This window comes from Dermacentor andersoni, chromosome 7 (genome assembly GCF_023375885.2).
Source record: "Dermacentor andersoni chromosome 7, qqDerAnde1_hic_scaffold, whole genome shotgun sequence".
Taxonomy (NCBI): domain Eukaryota; kingdom Metazoa; phylum Arthropoda; class Arachnida; order Ixodida; family Ixodidae; genus Dermacentor; species Dermacentor andersoni.
In genome coordinates, this window is record NC_092820.1 from 137,663,415 (window position 1) to 137,685,312 (window position 21,898).

Consider the following 21,898-nt stretch of genomic DNA (forward strand, 5'->3'; position numbering starts at 1 on the left):
CTCTTCTGGACAAGTCAGTAATGTCCACCATTTTTAGTGAGCACTGATCATAGGTGGCAGCACCATACTTTAACAGAATAATGTGACCTGGTATTTCACTGTGCTGAGTCCTGTGAAAAAGAAAGGCTATGTTCTGGTGACGTTGAATGCAGTTTTTTTTCTGAACGAGTGAAGAAGAAGAAAAAAAGAAAACTGCAATATTGTAGTAAGCAGCATGGTTAAAGTTCTCCTCATCACTTGAACACAGCCAGTGCTTGTACAGACTGTGCACAGGCAAGAAGTGGCAACTGAAATTGAATTTCTGCTGCTTTAAGATGTGTTGTGGCACCAGGTTTCAAAGTTCCAAAGAATGGCGGCACATGATTTGGTTGGGTTTGTCAGCAAATAACTACTTGGGCAAGGGTTTAGTTACCATCGTCCAACAGAGGGAAGAACAATAATTATGTGCCACTAATAGTGCATGAGGTCAAGCTGAAGGTGGATTTGACTATGCTCAAGAACCAGTGTGTGAAGCATTCCGGGGTAGGGTGGGGTTGGGCTCTCTCTGTCTGTCTGTATCTTTGTGTGTGCGCACGCATTCACGTGCATAGACATTGGGTGTGGCTTGCTGGAGGATAATGAAGTCAAGATTTAGTTAGTTTCGTAATATTTTCTGTATTCTGTGTTCAGTGAGGCAGTTTGCATCTGATTCTCCTTTGCTAAAAAGTGCTTCACTTTCTCTTTCAATATAAGCAAGCAGCATTAATAAGGGCAAGCTCATAACTATTCTCAGAACAGAGAAAGAAAAGAAGTTATTGTGGTAGATCTGCATTGTACTACACTCCACTCGATTGACCATACATGCGCACCAGTAGTCAATTGGGATGGGCATATGGTTTGTGTCCTGTCCTTATGGTAAAGCAAAAATATGAGTATACAGACAGCTTTCATTGTGGGGATCAACAGTGCCTGCCCTATTTAGCAGAGGGCCGAGTTGAAGCTTGCTACGAGTATGCTATGGGGATGACTTTTGCAATATAATGTCCAGCCATGCAAAAGCCTCCTTATGCAAGTGTTCATGGGGATTGCATGTTGGGTAACTGCTGTCTGGTGCTGCAGCAGATGGGGCAGTGATGAAGCTGTCAACATGGACTGTAAGCACAATGCCTGAAAGCAGTTTTCTACAGACCGTCGTCTGACATTGATGCTCTTCTGCGACAAACTGGGATGTGCCTAAACAATGCTGTTGAAAGTCGGTGATGCTTAGCGCAGTTGGAAGGACTGTGCCCTTGTTGGTTTGAGCACAAGTTCCTGCGGATGTGAATATGCAGGTGCACAACTTTGGGAACCGAAGGAAAGTCAGTGGGTCAACAGGGTGTATACTTAAGGAAATAGGCTGAACAGGATAACAATATGGGCCTGGATGACTCGTGCTCTGGTGTTTGCAATTTTTCCCACCTGTGCCTTGTGGGACATGCCAGCTCACCATATGTAGCGCCATAAAGAAACGAAAGACAATGTGCACACAGGACATGGACTTCTTGCGTGTTTCTTGTATGTTGTCTTGTCATGATGCTTCACAAATTGCTGTTCTATGCACCTAGTAGCCTTAAGCAAACTTGTCTTAAAGCCATTCCGGCATTGGTGCCGGGTGTGAGGGGCACATGGGCGTTGTGCGTGTGTGCTCTGTGCTGGCCCTGATGAGTGGGGTGCCTCCAGACGGTTGTGCTGTGGACGAGGAGGAGGAGGAGGAAGATGAGGAAGAGATGGCGCAGCGGTGGGGTGCTGACCCACAGCTCATTAACCAGCTGGTCGAGGAGTACCGGCGAGAACGCCGAGGGCGCAGGGGCGTCACTGCGCCTGTCTCGTCGCAGAGTAAGTCGGCTTGCCTGCCGGGGTTTCTCAGCCGTGCGCCACTGTCGGTGCTGTTGGCTGTCCGTTCCGTAACCCCTGTCAAAACCCTCTCATCTTTTTTTTCCCGCTGTACACTTTCACATTCTGACGACCCTTTCCTTGTGATACAGCGTGCTGGAAATTCGGTGGTGGTGGCGGCTTCCATTTGTCTGCTGCTAGTTGTGTTGCTTGTCATTGTTGGTACCTGTTGTAGTTGTGCTGGCTCCTTACAGTGCTTTCTTTTCTCTCGGGATATATTGACGTCCTTGTCTGCAACTTGCATATTGTTCCTTTCCAAGAGATTCTCTAGCTGTCCCTTTGAAAGTCCCTATACAACAGCTGCAGAAACACCTTTCAGTGGCAGTGGTTGAATGTAACAGCTCACGATAAGGTTTTAGTAAGAAAGTCCTCATACATGGCTGATGACACATAATTTATGGCTGTTGTGTCATCATAGTAATTCGTTACGACATTGCTACCATTGGCGTCTGGAGGAAAGGTTTGTTGTTTCCACACTTGCCGTGTATCTGCTTTTGCAGAAGCTGATTGTTGGAATGTCAGCCCTTTGTTGATGTGAATTTTTTTAGCTTAGTGATTTCATCCCACTCAGTGTTTGCTTTATGTCACTGAGGACCTGTACCAAGGTAAATGTCTAAGGCATTGCGACATTATGTCAGAAAGGTGTTCGCAAGTTCTCAACATCTCAAGGTAATGCAAAGCAGTAGAAGTTCTGGAATGTGGAGTTAGTACTTCCAAAATGTATGTCTCGCTTTGTCCCTGTGCATTTTCTTCATTCTTTCCTCTTCAACCCTGCTGTCTCCCTGGACCACACTAAAGGAATACTGCTTTGCATGTCTGCACTTGAGCCTCCCTGCTGGCTGCCTTGTTTATTGATAACACTCCGATGCTTAAGCATATGCACTGTGGACTGATGCGCTTGCATTTTGCGAGACGATCTCTAAACTATGTCAAGGTAAACAAGCTCTCATGTTCCCAATTGCACTTGTTACCCAACTTGTCCCATGATAAAGCACGGATTCTCGAGATTAGTTGTTGCGATCGCCAGAATCGATAGTCGCTTGCACTCCAACATGGCCGTTCTCGGTCAAGAGTGCATGCATTCCAAATTGCTTTGGTGACAACAGTGTTCTCAGCTTTGCCTGTAAATTTCTAAAATTTACAGTGCAGAGTTGCTGAATGCTGGTGTTGCCCATTTGGATTGAGAGCTGGCGCAGAAGCTTGCCTCGGCATTGTTTGCAGTTGGGGTTAAAAGCATGTTGGGAACATAGCACAGGAAATAGCAAAAGCAGGAAATGGCTGAAGTGGCAGAAATGTGTAGGAGTGTATAAATATTTCAAATTTCCAAATTGCGAATTGCACAATCGGTATTAATGAATACGGATAGTTTTTGAATGCTTGAAAACGTGAATTGTTCACAATCAAACATAAAATTGGAGCAAAAGTACAACAAATTTCATCCCTGTGGGTATAGTTAAAAGGCATAGTGGAGTAGGCTACGTCACTCAAGGAGCCAGACATCACTGATTATGTAGTATGGCGGTCATTTGCACTGTGAAGAATCTCATGTGCAAACAAACTGCTTACTTGTTCCTAATGCTCCATTTGGGCTTTTAATAAACGATTCATGATGTGCAATACGATGAAAGAAACTTGCGAACATTTTAACACGAGTACTAGGATGTAAGCATCATTCTATATTTGTGAAAAAGGCTGTTCAGCATTCAAGAACTGTTTGAAAAGTATGTTTGATACACTTCTGACACTATTTCATTTGTATTCAATTCGGTCTCAAAAATTACCATTCGCACGCAGCTAGAAAAGTGCCTTTTATGAGCAGCACCGACCCTTCAGCATTACACGAGCTGCTGCTATTGGTGGAGAGTGGCACCTAGAACCTTGAAGAAGCTTGCACCAGGCATCGCTGCATGTTGTGCCACTGTGCCGCACTTGATTTCATTGCCCATCAGTCGGGCTGTGTCATGCAGATTGTAGTCACCAGTGCCGCTTGATTTTGCACCATCACAGTTGCTTATGGTTTACAAACGTTGGAACACACTTGCGCATTTGCTTTAGTTGCATGCTGCTGTGTCTAGTGGGACTTTGTCAAAAGAACCAAAGCTACTGGGAGCGCGGATGATTCTGTTGTCATGCTGCACTCGAAAAACTCTTTGGTCTCAAGAAGCTCTGCAGCGTGGGAGTTTGACTTCCTCTTTAGAGATTTCGCGCAGAGCAATTGCAACAGGAGGCCAACTGTACATCCAGTAGTTGGCATACAGTCGTATGCATAAAGTGGCTTTGTTTGTTTTGATGAAGGCTGTGCTGTAATTGCCGATGGGCACAGTGCGACTTGTCAATTACACTGGGGTGTAGGTCACTTGTGGTTTTGGAGACCCCCCGCCCCCCTCTGTGCCCGCCATGCCTGCCGAATAGCATTTGCATTTTGCCAGCGGCAAGGAGCGTCTGCCAGCATGTTGGACTTTGATGATGAGTGTATCAAGACACTTGCTATGAGATTGCTGCACATTTCTCGGCATTGCATTATTGGTGTTGAAAGTTTAGTCTCAAAAGTGCTCATGTCGTGCCTTTTTTTGTTATACTGTTACAGTAAAAGCTCGTTAATTCGAATTCATTGGGGATGCTACGAAAATTCGAATTATACAAAATTCAAACTAATGAAAATAAAGAAATTGATCGGTTAAGGCGCGCATATATAGTGCGACGTAGCATGAGCGTGCATGCACACGCACTACGTCACGTTGGCGAGAACAACAACGTCTGTAGCTTGAAGTACTGGCACAGCCACCGTAACCGCATGCGGCCAACGCAGTCCGAAATGCCCTACGTCGAGATGGCTCTTGCTCCACCTGTGCGTTGACTCACAATGCATGGCACGGAGAAAAAAGGTGCCCACACTGCTTCGCCGATGGTCACAGACAGCTGGTAAAGCGGTGTGCGGGTTGCGGATTGTTATGCGCATGCTGCGAAGAGAGCAGCCGCCAGTGTGTGCGTCGAAGTCTTGAGGGGACGCCATTTTGGCTGGCCCAGTGCAAGCGGCATAGCGTGACTGGTCGAAAGTGATGCGCGTCGCAAATGTTTAACTATAAATGCGCCCTTGTGCCGCCGATGCTCACCGCAGGAACAAGAGCTGGGGGGGGGGGGGTATTCTGTAAGAGTCCGCCCAGTAGGCTGTCCATTTCGGCTGCTGCTGATTGGATGCAGCTGTACGAGCAAGGAGGAGACGAACGGCCCTAGCCAATAAGCAGCGGCCGAAATGGACAGCCAACCAGGTGGAATCTTACAGAATATCGCCCTTGCCCTCTAAGATGCACTTGCAAAACGCACCACAACCTGCTGCGATGTTGGTCTACGTTGTGGTATCGTAGCTGCACCAGGTGCTCACTGTTGAGTTCCATCATATGTATAGGTGGCGTCCGAACACATATCCCAGCGATGCTTTCCTGTAAGTAGTAGTCAGAAATCTCAAAGGCTATGCTTTTTGGTATTGCGAGTGCCGATAAATGCCATGGCTGCCATGTTTCAGACATTACCCGGTGCTGCTTCTCAGCTGAACATAGAGAAAAAGCATAGCCTTCAAGATGCAACATGAAGAAAGTAAGAAAAATAAACAAACATGCGGCACTGCTTCCGTGTTTTAATCTTAAAGGTCTTGAGAGTGGGAGAGAACCGACCTGCAATGGAGGCGTTGGCCATGCCTGGCCAGGCGCAAACGTGTCTCTCTCCAGTCAGGCTTAAGCAAAGGGCCGCAGACAGAAAGAGCAAAGCTGCATGGCGGCGCCAGCGTCGCCAATGTGCCCTCGCACACTAGCACTCTCCCCGTGCACGAAAGCGCAGCGATTGAATTATCGGCGGCAGTGCGAATTTCAGTATGAATTAGCGGGATGCGTTACATATTGCTTTCAACACATTGTTGGACACACCGCGGCGGCTACTTAGAATTATATGAAATTTCGAATTAACGAGTTGCAGATTAGCGAGCTTTTACTGTAGTTTGAAGAGAAAAGCATTCTGCCGCAAGAGACATGCACTTGAGAGGAAAGGCATTTTCCCATTTGGCCTGCTCCACTAGTGGCATGGAGAGGACAGGTTCGAGCGTAACACTGCTGCCAGGCTTTCCTAGCTGGCAAGGCAGACTGTCCATCTCGGCTGTTTGTTCTCTTGTAGCAGAACCCGCATGCACTTTTCACCAGATGCGAGTGTGTGCTATGGCCAGGTAGTTGATTGTTTAGCGTGCACTGCATGGTACATTTGAATGCTTCTCTTTTCTTTTGTTATGCCCATCTTTTTTTTTTTTTTGCCCGTGATAGTTTTGCAAGAGAGAGAGCTTGCATGACCTTGTGCTTCTTGCATGTTTTTCTCTCTCTTCCACCCTTCCCCTTGCACTCCTTACCCTGGCTGCTACTGCCATCCTAGGACCCAAGCGGTCTGCCTTGCAAGCGATGCTGGCTTCGCTGTCAACACCTGGCTCTGCCGCCGCCATGGCCGCCGCTTCTGCCGAGGAAGGTGGGCCAGGGGGCAACCCTGCCTTTTCCTTCGCGACCAACTCGCCGCCCCGCATCCCGGCGTTTTCGTCCCCCTCAGCCCCTCCCCCTGCTGTCCCTTCGTCCTCGTCCCCCACCTCGGCCTCCCAGAACCCCCCCACCTCCCCTTCGCCCGCAACCTTTGGTATGGCGTCGTCGGGCGACGTTGTCCTCAACGGCCAGTTGGGTCGGCAGCCCATCGCTGCGCGCCTCGCCAGTTACACCGCCTTTTTGGAAGAGGCCGACGATGCGGGTAGGTCGCTCTGGATCGTGACGGCTTCCTGTGGTGTTCGTGGCTAATGGCAGTGTGTTGGTGGGCTTTCAAGCTCTTCCATTGGGAAGCAACGTGCATCGAACAAGGCAGTGAGTCAGGTGCCATATCTTGAAGCAGTATAATTGTAGCCAGCACCACATAACCTGCAGAGCTACAAGTGCCACGACCTCAACAACAATAATAATAAAAAAAAATTCGAAGCAACTTTCGCGCATCCTAGAATGGCGCCACATCCTTGGCACTGTGGTGTGCTTGAACATCTGGTTGAAGAGTTCCTTGCAAGTTTTCTTACATAAAAAAAAAAAAAAAAAAACAGGATGGATTGTGTTCAATTGGGGACTCTGGCGATAGCACAAGCAAGCGATGGTTTCAGGCCCACTTCTTGCATTTGTGTTTGAAGCAAAATGACACTTTCTCATTGAAAGGGCACTGTACTTCTAACACGCTTTGTTTCGTTGATACAGAACTCTGATCTTAAACTTGCATTGAGGTTTTCAGAACGTGCAGTGTGGCCCACTGTTCAAATGTTCTGCATTAGTTGCTGAAGGAAGCAATGTTAAATGCACTGTGTGGGCATGCCTGCAATCATAAGCAGGCTATTAATAGCTGAACTGTGGGCAAAATGCAGCAGGGAGACGGGACAAAGGATACTGCTAATCCTTTTCTTCCTTCTCTCCTTCATCCGCAGTTCAGCTGTTGAGCTCACTTGGATGTTGGGAACCAACTAGCCTCTTGAGACCATGCTGCAGTCACGTTGGAGCCAAATACATGCGTATAGTGGTTATGGTGTTGGGCTGCTAAGCACGAGGTCGCGGGATCGAATCCCGGCCACGGCGGCCGCATTTCGATGGGGGCGAAATGCGAAAACGCCCGTATGCATAGATTTAGGTGCACGTTAGAGAACCCCAGGTGGTCCAAACACCGTGCCTCATAATCAGATAGTGGTTTTGGCACGTAAAGCGCCATAATTTAGTTTTTAATTTTATATGCATGCGCACTAGTCGGAGTGGAATCCGCTCGTGCCTATGCATCTGTGTCCGCTCTGCAGTAAATTGTAGTGTCCAGGTGTCCCTGTTGTTCTTAAAGGCTAACTGCAACAAAATTTTGGGGCACCTAGAAAGGCCAGTTTCAGACACCGTAAATATAAGAGCAGCCTTCACGCAAAGTTTTATGCTTGAGATACGAGTGGATGTGTTGTAAAAGGCCAGCAGAAGTAAACATTCTTGATACCGAAACGGGGGAACGAAAAATGCAAGAAAGAAAGATTAAAAAAAAAAAAAAAAAAGAAACGTTGCCATCATTGCTTGCTGGAACTGACACATGGCCCAGAATACGTTACTCTTAGGCATGACCTCTGACGTTTGGAACCACTCATGGCACACTAAAAAATCTCGGAGACAACATGCCGGGACTTTGTGTTTGCTGTGCCACCTTGTGCACACATCGGTATAGGCACTTCTTAAAAGCTGCTAGCAAGAAGATCAGACAATTAATGAGTTCTGCAGCTTTGTGATCGTTGCTTCGGTAGTAATACATACCACTACTCACATGCAACCAATTTAGCCAAAGTGCAATTCCGTTGCGGTGTGCCTTGAAGCCGCTTCTGCTCTCTCGCAATGCAGGGCCTCGGAGGCCACTAATGGGGACACCGGGTGTGGACGAGGACAACATTGATGCAGCATTGGGCCTGGGTGAGCTAGCGGGCCTTACAGTCAACAACGAGGCCGAGTCCAGCTACGATGTGAGTGAAACAAGGAGCGTTCTTCCTTTTTTTCCTCATGAGGAACATCCCGGCTGAATGATCAAATTGAATTGGTTGGAAAACTATAAGGTGGAGGAAAATTTCCAAAGAAATTGCCATCCACTTACTGGTGCTACAAAGGTGCAGCACTACCCGTATCCCCTTCTATGACGGAATTAAGATAGACTGTCAATAATTGTGTTGTAGGTTCACTACGTAATATATGTAATATATTAATGTAATAATGTAACGTAATATAAAGGAAATTCTCAAAGGTACGTCGTCTGATTGGATGAAGCAATACATCCAGTGTCTGCAAGTTAATATCTTTCTTTATTTGCAGATTTCAGCCACAAAGGAATCCTTCAGGAAAACGTGGAATGCGAAGTACACTCTCAGGAGGTCAGTTTTTTTTTCTTTCGCTTTTGATGGTAATTGCACGTGTTGGCCCTAATCTCTTCAATGCCTCCCTCCTCATTCCTTTCATATATGTTCATAAATTCAAAGAACTGCAGCAAAGTTTCATTCAGTTAAATTTACAGATCTTAAATTATTGGTTAAGTTGAAAGTCTACGCTGCCGAATAAGCTCCATCCGGGGCCAAGCATCTTTCGTACTTACTTTTAAAGATTTTTCTTCAGACACCGGATATCTTGAAATCCTTACTGGGAGAGGCCATTTAGAAAAAGGAAAAATGAAGATGTAACAAAGGCTGTGCATATTCATGTAATTAACATACACTCTGTGCTTCGTAATGAAATTTCTATTATTCAAAGTTGTCTCTTGATACCGCTTCAGGAGTTTTATGTAGTAGAGAGTTACACATGAACAGAAGAATGAAAGGTTGGCTGATTGTTTCCCTTCATTACTAATGGGGCAAAAAGGATGCGACGAAGAGAAAAGTAATGCAAGACGGTGTTCCAGTTCATTCCACTTTTATTGCACCGTTCACGGTGAATTGCACAATAGCATTGCTGCTGCGAAGTTGAAGTTCAGGCTGATCCAGATCAAGGCAAGGAACCTAGCTGGCAGAAGTCGTAGCCTTGTAACTGGCCTGCAGACCTGATTCAATCACATCTGTGCATCTGAAACAGGGCTTGTCGCTTTAAGTCAGACAAAAATGATTTGGAGGAACTTGAGTGTTCCAATTACTGTTGGTAATAACGGAGCATGTTGGTGAAATGAACTGTTTTATTTTTTAAATTTCTATGAATTAATGAAAAGTGGGGGAGCTGTACCCATTACCTCAGTGTAGTGTGCACATTGCTCTAACAATTGAGTTATGATGGTGGCTGTCAGCCCTGTCCACTTTCCTCTGTATTTGTGCAGTGTGCATGCCGAATTTTACAGTTTTATCGTAAAATGCTTGAATCTTTTATAGCTTGTTTAAATTGTTGTATTCACACCAACAATTTTAGCATCTTTTATTTATATCCAGTTGAGGGCAAATTTGATGTTGAAGGAATACAAAACATGGTGCCCAAGCGATTTATCAACCCGATTTTTTTTTGTACCCGCTGAATTATTGAGACCTACCCACAGCGTCACCGCTGATTCTATTGGACCACTGTGTAAAGGCAACTGCATTATCAGTCGCTGTTAAGTTAATTTTTTTTTTATGAACAAACTCATTAACAGTTGTTTGTCTATGGGGCAGATAATTCTTGCTGCGATTACAAAGCAGAGCGTGCGTCAATGGTGTTCCTACAGAATTAACTCTCCCATTAATATTGAATAAACAGTTAACATCTTCAGCAGTAAATCAATTTTCAGTATTTCTTTTGTTTTGGCCATAGCATTTTGCCACTGTTAAGCTTCGTAGCTGGGGTGTCGTGAGCCTTGGTGCTCGTTTCTGTTACGCAATCTGTAAACGACAAAGGTGGCACGAGAGAAAGTGTGGTGGACGCTGGATTGGCCACATGATGTGCTTTGTCGTTTTGTCCTGTGTTACCACCACCAGTGATGGCATCCGAGCTGTCCTCCTGTAAGCAATGTTCCATTCCTCATTGTGCTCTGGTGAGGGCTGCGGCGAACACTTGTCTGGCGGTTTCTCTCTGTGCCTTAATTTTTTTCTTTCTTTCTTTCGTGGCCCCGCAATCTCCTGTCTTCTGCTGCAGCCACTTTGACGGCGTGCGTGCGTTGGCGTTCCATCCTGTCGAGTCGGTGCTCATCACAGCATCCGAGGACCACACGTTAAAACTCTGGAACCTGCAGAAGACGGTGCCTGCCAAAAAGTGAGTATCAGGGCCTGTGGTAGTGTGTCCCACTGCTCAATGTTGGCAACTTCTTTTCTTTGTTTTTACAACTTGCCAGGTGGCAACCCAAAACACACCATGGTGAAAAGTGATTCGGTTATGATGGTGGTCACGAAATATAGGGTTTGATGAAAGCTCGTCTGGTAGAGAATGATAATGGCACAGTTGTGTAGAAAGTCATAAATATAAAAGATTAAAAGAATGAAAAGTACATTTAGACTTCCCTACGGGAGCCTTATTTACAATTGTCTTGTTTATTTTTAAGGTCAGTGTCAGTGTTTTTTTTACACAACTGTTCCATGATGATGACTTGCTCAAATTTCTTTTTTTTTTTCATTTCTGATGTTTTCCCTAATATTTAGAAAAATTGTAGCTTCAAACTACTGCCTCCTGCAGTGGCGAGTCAACAGTTCAAATGTGAAAATGAAAAGCAACCCTAAGTTTTCTAAAAGGGCGTTGGATGTCAATATATTCTGCTTGTGTCTACAAAAAAATCTTTGATGAACCCAGAAGCTCCTCAGAATGTCGTCGGAAGTAGCGACAAATTGAGGCGCATATATTCCCTGTTGTATAAAGTGTGGCCGAGGCATTGAATTTGGCAAGTCCCTTGAGTAATGTTACCAAAAAGTCCCGCAAATGTTGTTAAGGCGACTAAAGACTCGTTAAATTTACCAACTTTCTCCCTAAGTTACTGACACTGCCCACTTGCAAGTGCGTGCTCAGAAGCTGCATGTATTGCACCAATATGTTGCACCAGAGCACGCCATGCTCTGGTGGAATACGTTGAAAAACATTGAGAACGCACCTCTTCGAGGCCCTACACATGTGTGCCTCCCCCATCTGAACAGCTGAAAGGCATAATCCAAGTGAGGCATGTTATGTTTTCTCATCTTGGTATTTCCCAGCTGTATATGGGTTGCAGGCTTTATCAGTTCCCCCATAATGGCTGTGGATTTGCAACTGTGGTGAATATGTTCTGTGCGCATTTAAGTGCACGTGCATTTTGATCGAGCTTCCTCCGCGGTGGTGGTTTCAGCTTGCTCTGTCACATCAATTCACCATTGCTGGCAAACAGCACGTAAGCATCTTGGCAGTGATGCAGTACTGCATCCCTTGCCCTTGTTTCCTTTATCCCCAAAGACTGTTTGGGTTAATCTCCAAAAGTGGGAACACAACCTGGTCTTCTTGTTTGCAGGACGGCAGCCCTAGACGTGGAACCAGTCTACACATTCCGGGCGCATTCGTGAGTGGAGCCTGTTTTTTCTTTTTCTTGTTTACTATGATTCTCCAAGATGCAGTAAAACCTATTTGTAAAACCTAGTGACGAAGTGAGCGTGCGTGTTTCTCGTGCAATGCAATTAGTTTTCTTTTCTGGCTTTGCAAGACTCGACTTATGATGAAACTGACGTTTCTGCTGTTTGAGAAGTGTAATTCACCCGCACAGCTTAATATCATTCTAAACTGTGCAACTATGCGCACAGCAGCCGTTTGCAGCTGTGTGTCTCCTCCTCGAGTCCCTCAACTCGCCTTGCACGCATATGCAGGGGCCCCGTGCTGTGCCTGGCGATGGGTGCGACAGGAGAGCAGTGCTTCAGTGGCGGCCTGGACCACACCATCCGCTGCTGGAATGTGCCCAGCTCGACCATCGACCCATACGACTCCTTTGGTGGGTTGCTGGTTCACCGTGGTTATCCTTCCTGCCCCTTTTGATTTGCCTTTTTCTCCCTCTCTTCGCCCTTTTATGCTTCGTTTTAGTTCTTCATGAGACATAGGGAGAGGATCAAGTACCGTATTTGTTTTAATCTAAGCCATAGTTAAAAAAGAAAAAGAAACCGGTTGAGAAACTGCTTGGTTTGCTTAGATTTGAGGATTTTGTTAGGAGCCGTTAAAATGGAAAAATGGCACTTCGCTAGCGTCACTGCGAAAAGACGTAATTGTAGCCATGACAGTCAGCTGGGCATCGGACAGGCCCAGTGGACAAGGCATAGACAGAAGGACATCATTTTGATGGCTTTGAGTGCACGCTGTGCAGGCGGCAGGGAGGTTTGTTGTTGTTTTTCTATGTTCGCTTGTGCCAGGCATTGGTGTAATGGCAACGGGCAAGTGCAGTGCTGCATTCAATCGAAAAGTAGTGCTGGTGGCAGTCTAACCTCCAAGCCGGTCTAGAGAGTTTGGTGCGGAAGAGATGAGTGTGCGTCGCCTGCGAAAGCGGTGCAGCCAGCTTCCCAGAAGACCTGAATGGCATCCTGGAAGACTGGTTAGACATGCGTTTGGAAAGTCTAGCCGTCTAGCGCTAGCCGTCCTAGCGCTAGCCGTCTCAATCCACAGACAGAGCCCTCGGCATTTCTGGCTTGCATTCACGGTCGCTTGAGTGATGGCAGTGCCTGCACGTTATTGTGGGGGGGTTAGTGCATTGAATCTGTTTCTTGAATAGCCTCTTTTTTTAGGTTGCAACAAAAAATAATCTGCATGCTTTTCGTAAACACCTAGGTCATTTGCATGCCAGGCAGTGTGGACACTGTCTATACGATGGCTTTCATGTTTCGGCAGCAGTCGCATGAGCTGCTCGTTAAGACTTTTTGCCTCTGTTGTGCAGAGCCAGGTGTCCTGTCGGGGACCCTGTGGGGACACACGGACGCAGTGTGGGGCCTGTCAATGCATGCGACCAAGCTTCAGCTCCTGTCGTGTTCGGGTGACGGCACGGTACGGCTCTGGTCCCCACACAGCAAGGTGCCCCTGCTTCACACCTACACCGCCCCAGACCCAGGTAAGCTGGTGCTGCTGCTTGTTTTTTATTAACGATCCATCATAATTCATGATTGAATCGGTTTTGTGGTTTTACAGACAATTTTTGGGAAACCACACATTTCAGCATCTTCAATGCCTTATCTGCACTGTTCCAAAATGATTTAGCTGAAAACGTCAGAGCCTCCAAAAAGTCATTTTGTCAGCACAGATGGCGAGAAAGGCACTCGAAATCGTGCAAATGGTGCTTGTCTATCATACGGTAAAAAAGAGGTAGCAGTTATCACAAAGATCAGACAAGCAGTTGATCACATCATGCTGAATCAAATCAAAAGTTCGTGCATCGTGCAATCCCATACCACACTGACAATAAAGTGACAGCAAAGCAAAGCCCTGAATCGTTGAGTCGTGGACTACGATGCAAATGTCATGCGAGTGCCACCCGCTGCGGTGGCTTAGAGGCTATGGTGTTGTGCTGTTAAGCACAAGGTCACGGGATCAAATCCCGGCCGTGGCGGCTGCATTTTGGTGGGTGGCGAAATGCAAAAACACCTGTGGTGCCGTGGATTGGGAGCACATTAAAGATTCCCTGGTCAAGAATAATCCGGGAAACCCCAGAATTCAATTCAATTTGTCATGGGAGTGTCATTCTTTGGAGATGCTAGATGATACGCCTGTTCCCATGCCTCTTTGCAGCCATGATTTTGTGCATTGTAGACTTTGCAAGGCTAGGTGTGTCTAATGTCACCATTAGCAGTGACAGTGCACTTGTAGATTATAGAAAAGCAAGCGACACAGAACAGTGCCTGCAACTTAGTTTGGGCAAAGCTGTTCTCAGGGGGCACGTTCTGTACCGCCAAGGGCGGTTGCTGTTTATTTGTGCGGATGCTGTTTTTCACATCTCAAAATTAATGCTTTGGCGTAATTAGTTGCCAGGGATGATTGCAAACCTTCGCTCAACCAATAGTACATTACTTAGGCTGCATGGCGAGATGTTTTGCCCACAAGTATACGAGCGATCATGTTCGCCCGTGCCGATGCTGCACTCTAAAACTGAATGGGGCGCCTTCCTTGGGTTAGCCCTACCAAGCACACCAAGTGCGGGGTCAGCCTGCACATGCCTATGTTCCGCAGCCAAAGAGGAGGACACAGCTTCCCTGTGCGCCTAAGCTATCTATGCTTTGAGGTGGAGCTAGCGTAGCCCTCAGGTCATAGCTGTGTAACTGTAAAACTGGCCCCAGCCATCGCGTGTGCGTCATGCAGGTAAGCCATATGCCAAGAGACACGAGAGTAGTGTGGGAAAGGCTAAATGTCATGAAGTGTAAGAGTCGAGTGCCCCCACAAGTTCTGTACATTATGAGCATAATATTGGAACTGGCCTCGTCATTTAGTATAACATGGTTTTTCAACCCTCTGCGCAGCCGATGGCATCCCAACGTCGGTGGACTTTGTGCGGTCCGACTCCAGCCAGATGGCGGTGGCGTACACAACGTCACGCTCTGTCATCATGGATCTGGAGACGGGCAAGCAGGTGGTGCGGCTCGAGAGCGACCAGAATCCAGGTGAGTGGGCTGGAAGCCAGAGAGATAGCGGCACCCTTAGACCACTTTTTGTTTGCAAAGTTGTGCACAAGATGTGAGGCAGCTGGCCTGCGTGCGGTAGGTTTGCAGCTTAGCAGTGGATGAGAGCACTGGTACAGGTTATTTGCACCAGATACTATATGTAAAAGAAAAGAAGCCAGCAGTATGCAGTTATTCGGCCCTTTTTTCTTTTAGAACAAGTGTTCCAAGTTCACGTACAGTATGCGTAAGGTACGTGTACAGGGGAAGTTTAAATGCTGACAGTAAGGATCGATTGCATGGAGCTTACAGTTAGTGTACTCTTTACAAGCCAAGTATTCTGCGATCTAGATACACATATTTGTGGAAGCAAGGTATTTGTAAAGTACAGTCGACTCTTGTTACAATGGACCCTGATAATCCGGGCGAAAAAAAAGAAAAAGAAAATGTCCGTTTTAACCGAAGTTCGTAATACCTGAATGTCTCATTTCTGAAAATTTGCTCGCAATGTCTAACAATGTTATTGCAAAAAGTGAGTGACGAACGTCCAAAGTAAAAAACAAAAAAAAAAAAATTCGTAGTTTCACCCGAAAGGTGAAGCGTCGAATGCGATAGCAATCCACATCTTGCTTGATGATTGTGGTAAGTCGTTATCAAAACATTGGAGTGAGGAAGCGCGGCAGCAGCAGTGAGAGAATTGACTTTTGTGCTGTCTCGCTTCAACGCCAACTAAACATCGAAAGCACAATGCATGCGAAGCTACCGGCGCTGGGCGCACATTGTCCACATGTAGCGCAGATCGCTTTAAAGATGAGGCCTGTGCGGGCACGCACTTTTTCCACATTGCAGATCGCTTTCAAGATACGGCACCCGCGCCACAAGCAGCAGCCACCAGGGCAGAATGCCCTCCCCTCCCCCCGCCTCCCCTTTGTGCCTCTCTCGTGAAACAAGACTGTGCACTTCCGTCCTGCCTTCCTCCCTCGCACGCGCACTACTAAGCCGCGACTGTCAGTTGACCCTTGGAAGGTAGTTGTCAGCCCGTGTCGACAGAGCAAAAGTACATGTTATAGGGCCGATTATGGGAAAAAAAAAAAAAAAAGGCCGCTAATTTTGTCTGTGTAGGTGATAGTCCGTTGTAGCACGATCCATTAAAAGCGAACTTCGTTGCAATAATAAAATAGGTAGAGCAAACTAAGATTGAAATATGGTCGGTTATATCCGAAGGCCTGTTGTACGCGGGTCCGTTGTAACAAGTGTATAGAATGTAATACAGTAGAGCCCCGTTGACACGTTCCTCTTTCCTTGTGACACGTTCCTCGCAAGCAAAAGCGAGTGTATGGCATGGCAGCAAAGTTGCTCAGGGCGGCCTGCCGTCTTTGCAACACACTGTACGGTGGCCTCTTGTTCCCCATGCCATTTGCAGATGATCTAGCTTTGGATTTACATGGTGGGCGCGAAAGTGTCATGCTACTATTCGCTGACTGCCTGGCTGCATTCACATGTACAGACTATAGATGAATAAGGAGAGGGGGAGGGGCTTTGCGCAAAACTTCCAGTGACCCTCTCAGCTTCAAAACTTTTTGAAGGTGACAAATCGCGTTAAACTGACGAAAAGGTGCCTGCTCTACTGTCGGCACAGACGGCAGTAGATGTCCGCGCTTTCATCTGTCCCACAGAAAAGTAGGAGCCTGATTGGTTTTCAGTAGAACATAACATCTCCAATTCTTCAGCTTCAGAGGCAAAGATACCACTTCACTCTGTAGTGCAGTCCACTTATAACGATACCACTTATTGAAATATTGGCTATAATGATGAGTTGACTTAGGACATTAAAGGCAAATACTAAGTCGATGCGGACTGTTTAAATACCATTCCAGAAACCTCGCAACGCATGTTTCGCGCCATGAAAAGACTTAGTTGATGAGAAAATTGCATCTGAAGGGTCCGAATGCCTTTTTCAAAATTCGAATCTCCCGCCACCTAACTGGGGAAGTGGTGACGTTGCATACACCATCACCACCCTTTGCTGCCATTGGGGAGTAAAACGGCGTCCAACGGACAGCGGTCAAGTGGTGTAGACTGTTCGGGCATCCTGCGACATCACATGGAAGTAGAATTCTCTGCTACTTGCAGTTTGTGGGAGTTTCGCGAGCCAGCAAAACCACTGCTGCACTACGTGATCAAGAAAGTTACTAAAACGCGAAAGTGCGAGTGGCGCGGAGTTGAGCAAAAATGAAACCTTTCGGCCACCCGCGTCGTTGTCGAGGGTAACTTCGGTGAGTTCTTTTTTCTAAACAATGAAATCGGACCAGTAGCATTTTATTTCATTTTATAACACAAGGATGTTTTTTGCAACAAATAGCTGACTACTAGTGACAGATTTAACTGAGGAGTGCTTTAGTCATCGGAAAGTACTTGAATGTCCCGGGGAAAGTCTCTAATCATGTCCTGCGTTTTACCTCAATTTCTTGATTGTTAATGCTCTGTTCGTGATAATATTGACGCCTTAGAGATTCTCAAGGAATGATCTATCACTTTAGCTCGACTTAACATTTGCCTTTAGTGCCCCTTTAAGAGTATCAACTTATGAATTAATGCTATGGAAGTGAAGATAATTTCAGTATCCGCAAACTCAGTGCTTAGGTCTTCAAAACAAAACTCGAATTCTGAGTAAATAATCTGGATGGTACCAGTAAGTGTACGGAGCTGTTCAGACGATCTTAGTGTAAATCACGCTCTGGCCCTTACACGTGAGCCCCATTCTTGATCTGGCTAACCAAAATAGGAAGCCCTCTACGCTGAGGGTAAATGAAATAAATAAATTAATGACACAGCACCCAAGTACAAAAGTGTGCAAACACCGCCAGATGCACCTAAGTTATCAGCCAGAGCGTTCAGTCAGTACCAAGGTAATAAATTTTAACGTTTATTGTAAGGTTCTAGGCGAAGGTATGGTGCCCGAATGGCTGATGTGGCTTCAGTCACCGCTTAACGTTTGCCTTAATGACTTAGCTGTATTAAGTGAGCCGTTACAGTTGCCGGTGCTGAAGACAGATCTGTAGCTTCTATTTCGGATGAACACTTTGGGACAGCCGTGCTCTACACTACTTGCGACGATTCGCAAACCGCGAACGGCGAAAACCCGTGCAAAGAGACGCGAACACGTGTTCCCACGCTATCCCTGTCGTGACTCCATAGCATGCATATTTTGCATTTTCTTCCCCCCTAAAATTTCGTTCTTGCCTGCATTTTCTTCTTCCCTGGGTTGAAATAACGCTCTTGGATTTATCGCAAACGTCTGTGCTTCTGAATTTTGTGCAAGAACGGTGATGTGCATGTTTAGGAGGCTAATAACATCATTTAACAAGAAAGCATTGCTTTCCAGTTTTCTTCGAGAAACAGGAGGGAGGCTTTTGCTATCTTTATGGCAGGCAGTTTCAGAAATGTGGGTTATCGTCGGCTCCTTAAAGCCAGTCTGCGTGACGGGCAAAAGCCGGGATGCGCAATGACATTGCTCGGCGCTGCTCCACGCGGTCATCGGCGCCGTTGGTAAAGAGCACTCGAATTGGGATCCCCACGGCAAGTGCGTGCGACATGATGTGTGGTCTTGCCACATACGGAGTCATGTGGTAAGATGACCACACACCACTTCAGATGACACAAGCGCGCTTGCAGCCTGTTCTAGTCCTGTTGCTGTAGAGCAATCTTCCAGCTCAACGGCTCTTACTCCTCTCTGCCTGTTCTCTGTGTCTCCCAGATGCGAGTGCCCTCAGCAAACAGATCAACTGTGTGGTGAGCCATCCGACCCTGCCCATGACGGTGACGGCGCACGAGGATCGCCACATTCGCTTCTTCGACAACAACACTGGTACGTGCGTCGCCGAAATGTGCAGAAGGCAACTGGCCAGCAGAAGTTTGCTTTGGCACTTATTAAAGCGTTTACAGAGCGTTCTCGAGTTTCCTGGTTTGCTTATGATGAATGCAAGGGAAGTTGAAACAAGCTGCGCTCACGTTCTTGACACCTGGCATAACCGGCGAAACGCCACTCAAATGGAAAAAGCTGTCTGTGCGCTGTGCTGCTTTAGAAAGTTGCCACTTTTGTATAGTTTCAACACGTTGGCCTGACCACTTCAGGTAATGTAAAGATGAAAGCACTGTCGCTACTTATTGCAGTTAGTGTGAAATCCATGTTATTCTCGTTTGCCAAATGCTGTTTGTGCATTCGGTTGTGTTGTACTGATCACTGCAGGCAAGATGGTGCACTCGATGGTCGCCCACTTGGATGCAGTGACGAGCCTGGCCATCGACCCCAACGGCCTCTACCTTCTCTCAGGAAGTGAGTAGCACTGCTTTTTTTGGCCGGTCTAACTTGATTTTTAAAGTGACCGGCTTTCTTTGCCTCTTTAGCCCTCTTTCGTGGTTCGTAGTCGGAGGTTGGAATTTCAATGCTGGTGCAAATGGCACGTGCTCTCGTGCAACTGATTTGCAGGGCGCCTTTGTCGCTGAACAGCATCCGTTATATCTCTGAGACACGTGTGCTATCCACCTATGCTACCACTGCAGATATGCTCGTTAACGGTTCTGTGCTTTACAGAATTATACAATGAAGCAGCAAATGTTGCCTAAATGTCCTTGTTACAACCAATATATGCCGTCAAATGCACAATTCCTTTACTAAAGTGATTAGCTTTCTAGAAGCATTAACTATTTTCCTGAGCATATTCTGTGTTGACAGATGTATGGCTCTTGACACATTTTTTGGCATTGTCGTGTCCTGCCTTCTCCGACCCTTGATACTCTGACACCGCGATTTCAAAGTGCTTGAGCGTGTAGCACAGGATACTGAATTATTTTATGGCTGCATTTTTTTGTGACTGCATGAAGGCTTAAAGTAATTTGATACCTCCTTTTACTTTCTTGTTGTTGTTGAAGCAATGTATTGTTACCTTTATCTCAGTCGTGATTCATTCAAGCCTTCACAGTGGAAATGTCTCTCTTATGTCACGTTTGGCAGCATGTTGAAATTTAGTTGACATAAATAGTTGCCTTCAAAGATCCTTGCCCTAACCAGGCCACGATGCGGTTGCCCAGTGATTACAATCTGCCTTCGCTAGCAGGGTCCTTCGAGCTTTGTCTTGTGGGCTTGGAGTCAAGCAGCCTTATTATTTGGTTCCCTACAAGTCTCCTAAATTTACTTTATTTTTTATTTTTTGTTTAGTTTTTTTCTTTCTCATTTCTTAGCCCATAATATGCTCATCGAAAATTGGGTATTGCTAGTTCAGAAATGGGGTGGAATAAGAGATTGGCAGTGAGCTGCTGTCACCTGGCTGCTTGGTATCCACTCTCAGTCCTGGCGGGAAAAGGAATGTGCTGCTGTGCGCGAAGATTATGAGATCTGAGGGCCACCCTTTGTGCTTGCCTGAGGTGAGGTTGAGACACAAAACTGTTAACAGCTGCACACGGCCTCAATATATCTGCAAGAAAAGTGTGGGTGGATGGAGGCATTTTCTTTCCAATGAAGCGAAGCACCGCCTTGAAATATTGTCATGTGTGGAGGTTTACCTGAAGAAGCGGTTACGAGGCGTTGGTGCATGATTGTAGTGATTATGCAGCATTGCCTTGCACGAAGAAGACGGTGTTTAAAACAAACACTGTGCAAGCGGCTGGTTGGTCATGCTGTTTTGACAACATTGTATGTGTACTAGGTTTTTATTATCATCATCATCATTATCATCAGCCTGGTTACGCCCACTGCAGGGCAAAGGCCTCTCCCATACTTCTCCAACTACCCCGGTCATGTACTAATTGTGGCCATGTTGTCCCTGCAAACTTCTTAACCTCATCCGCCCACCTAACTTTCTGCCGCCCTCTGCTACGCTTCCCTTCCCTTGGAATCCATTCCGTAACCCTTAATGACCATCGGTTATCTTCCCTCCTCATTACGTGTCCTGCCCATGCCCATTATGTGTACTAGGTACGTTATTTCATTTTATCCTCTTAACCCCCTTCCATGCCACATTACTATACTCGGGGTGTCTACCCAACCGGGAATTCTCAGGGATTTACAATACTCTGGAAATACTCAGGGAAAACTTGGTGAATTTGTGCTTCTATCAGGGAAAATTAGCAGTAATTTTATTGAAAGGCAATGAAATAACAGAGAAAGCGTTACGAATAACTTTGACGCCGCGTCATCAGCTGGAGGAGTTGCCTGTGTACAGTCAACGGCTGACTTTCCATGCGCCCGATTATTCGGGCGGCTTCGTGGCACCACCATGTACTCTATGTAAAAGAACGTCTGAAATTTCGGCTTCGCCATCCCAATTTCCTGGACTTTTAAGCAGTGACCTCAGGTCCGAAACAGCGTTAATCAAAGTCACCAGCACCGCCATTTCGATTACCTCGCCGCCTCGAACTGGCGCTCTCGCACGCAGATCCGCTAACAGCCATAGCCACCACCGCGGCAAATGCTAGGCTTAGCTGCTTCGACGTTCGCTATTAAGCTTCTTGTTGTTCTGTGCCGTGTTTTTCATTGAAAGAATCAGCCGTTGTCGGCAATGGCGCAGACTCCCCCGCCTTTGTAATCCTTGCCAATGGTTTTGAAGTTCGGAAAGCACGGCGTGTTGCATATGCCGGTTCCCGAAAGTCAGCTTGGCCTTAGTACAGAATCGCTACGTGGTGAAGCATACGTAAAAGTAGTGTGGTGAAGCATAACAAGCGTGGGAAGGGGCGATTGTCTTGTATACATGCGCCCACCCGCCATCACCTATCACAGTACGAGCACAGATATGCCTAATAAGTGTACTGGCAGGCTTTTTCGAATGTGCCTGTGGCGATTTGAGCCCTTAAGACCAATAAAAGACATGCATTCATTTTCCTCGAACTTCCTGATTT

General features: G+C 46.5%; 1 protein-coding gene across 5 annotated transcripts in view; it reads left to right on the forward strand.

The window, feature by feature from the left end:
* The window catches only part of Cka (Connector of kinase to AP-1), a 100,421-nt gene that overhangs the window by 68,025 nt on the left and 10,498 nt on the right, over window positions 1-21,898 (forward strand). The window contains exons 9-19 of one of the 5 annotated variants that reach the window (XM_050180964.2): window positions 1,699-1,854; window positions 6,325-6,684; window positions 8,328-8,446; window positions 8,790-8,848; window positions 10,563-10,679; window positions 11,896-11,943; window positions 12,245-12,366; window positions 13,297-13,467; window positions 14,867-15,007; window positions 18,762-18,872; window positions 19,254-19,340. In XM_050180964.2, coding sequence (XP_050036921.1) covers window positions 1,699-1,854; window positions 6,325-6,684; window positions 8,328-8,446; window positions 8,790-8,848; window positions 10,563-10,679; window positions 11,896-11,943; window positions 12,245-12,366; window positions 13,297-13,467; window positions 14,867-15,007; window positions 18,762-18,872; window positions 19,254-19,340 — 1,491 coding nt within the window. The remainder of the gene's footprint in view (window positions 1-1,698; window positions 1,855-6,324; window positions 6,685-8,327; window positions 8,447-8,789; window positions 8,849-10,562; window positions 10,680-11,895; window positions 11,944-12,244; window positions 12,367-13,296; window positions 13,468-14,866; window positions 15,008-18,761; window positions 18,873-19,253; window positions 19,341-21,898) is intronic. The other 4 variants (XM_050180966.2, XM_050180965.3, XM_050180967.3 and 1 more) reach the window with 4 other exon arrangements.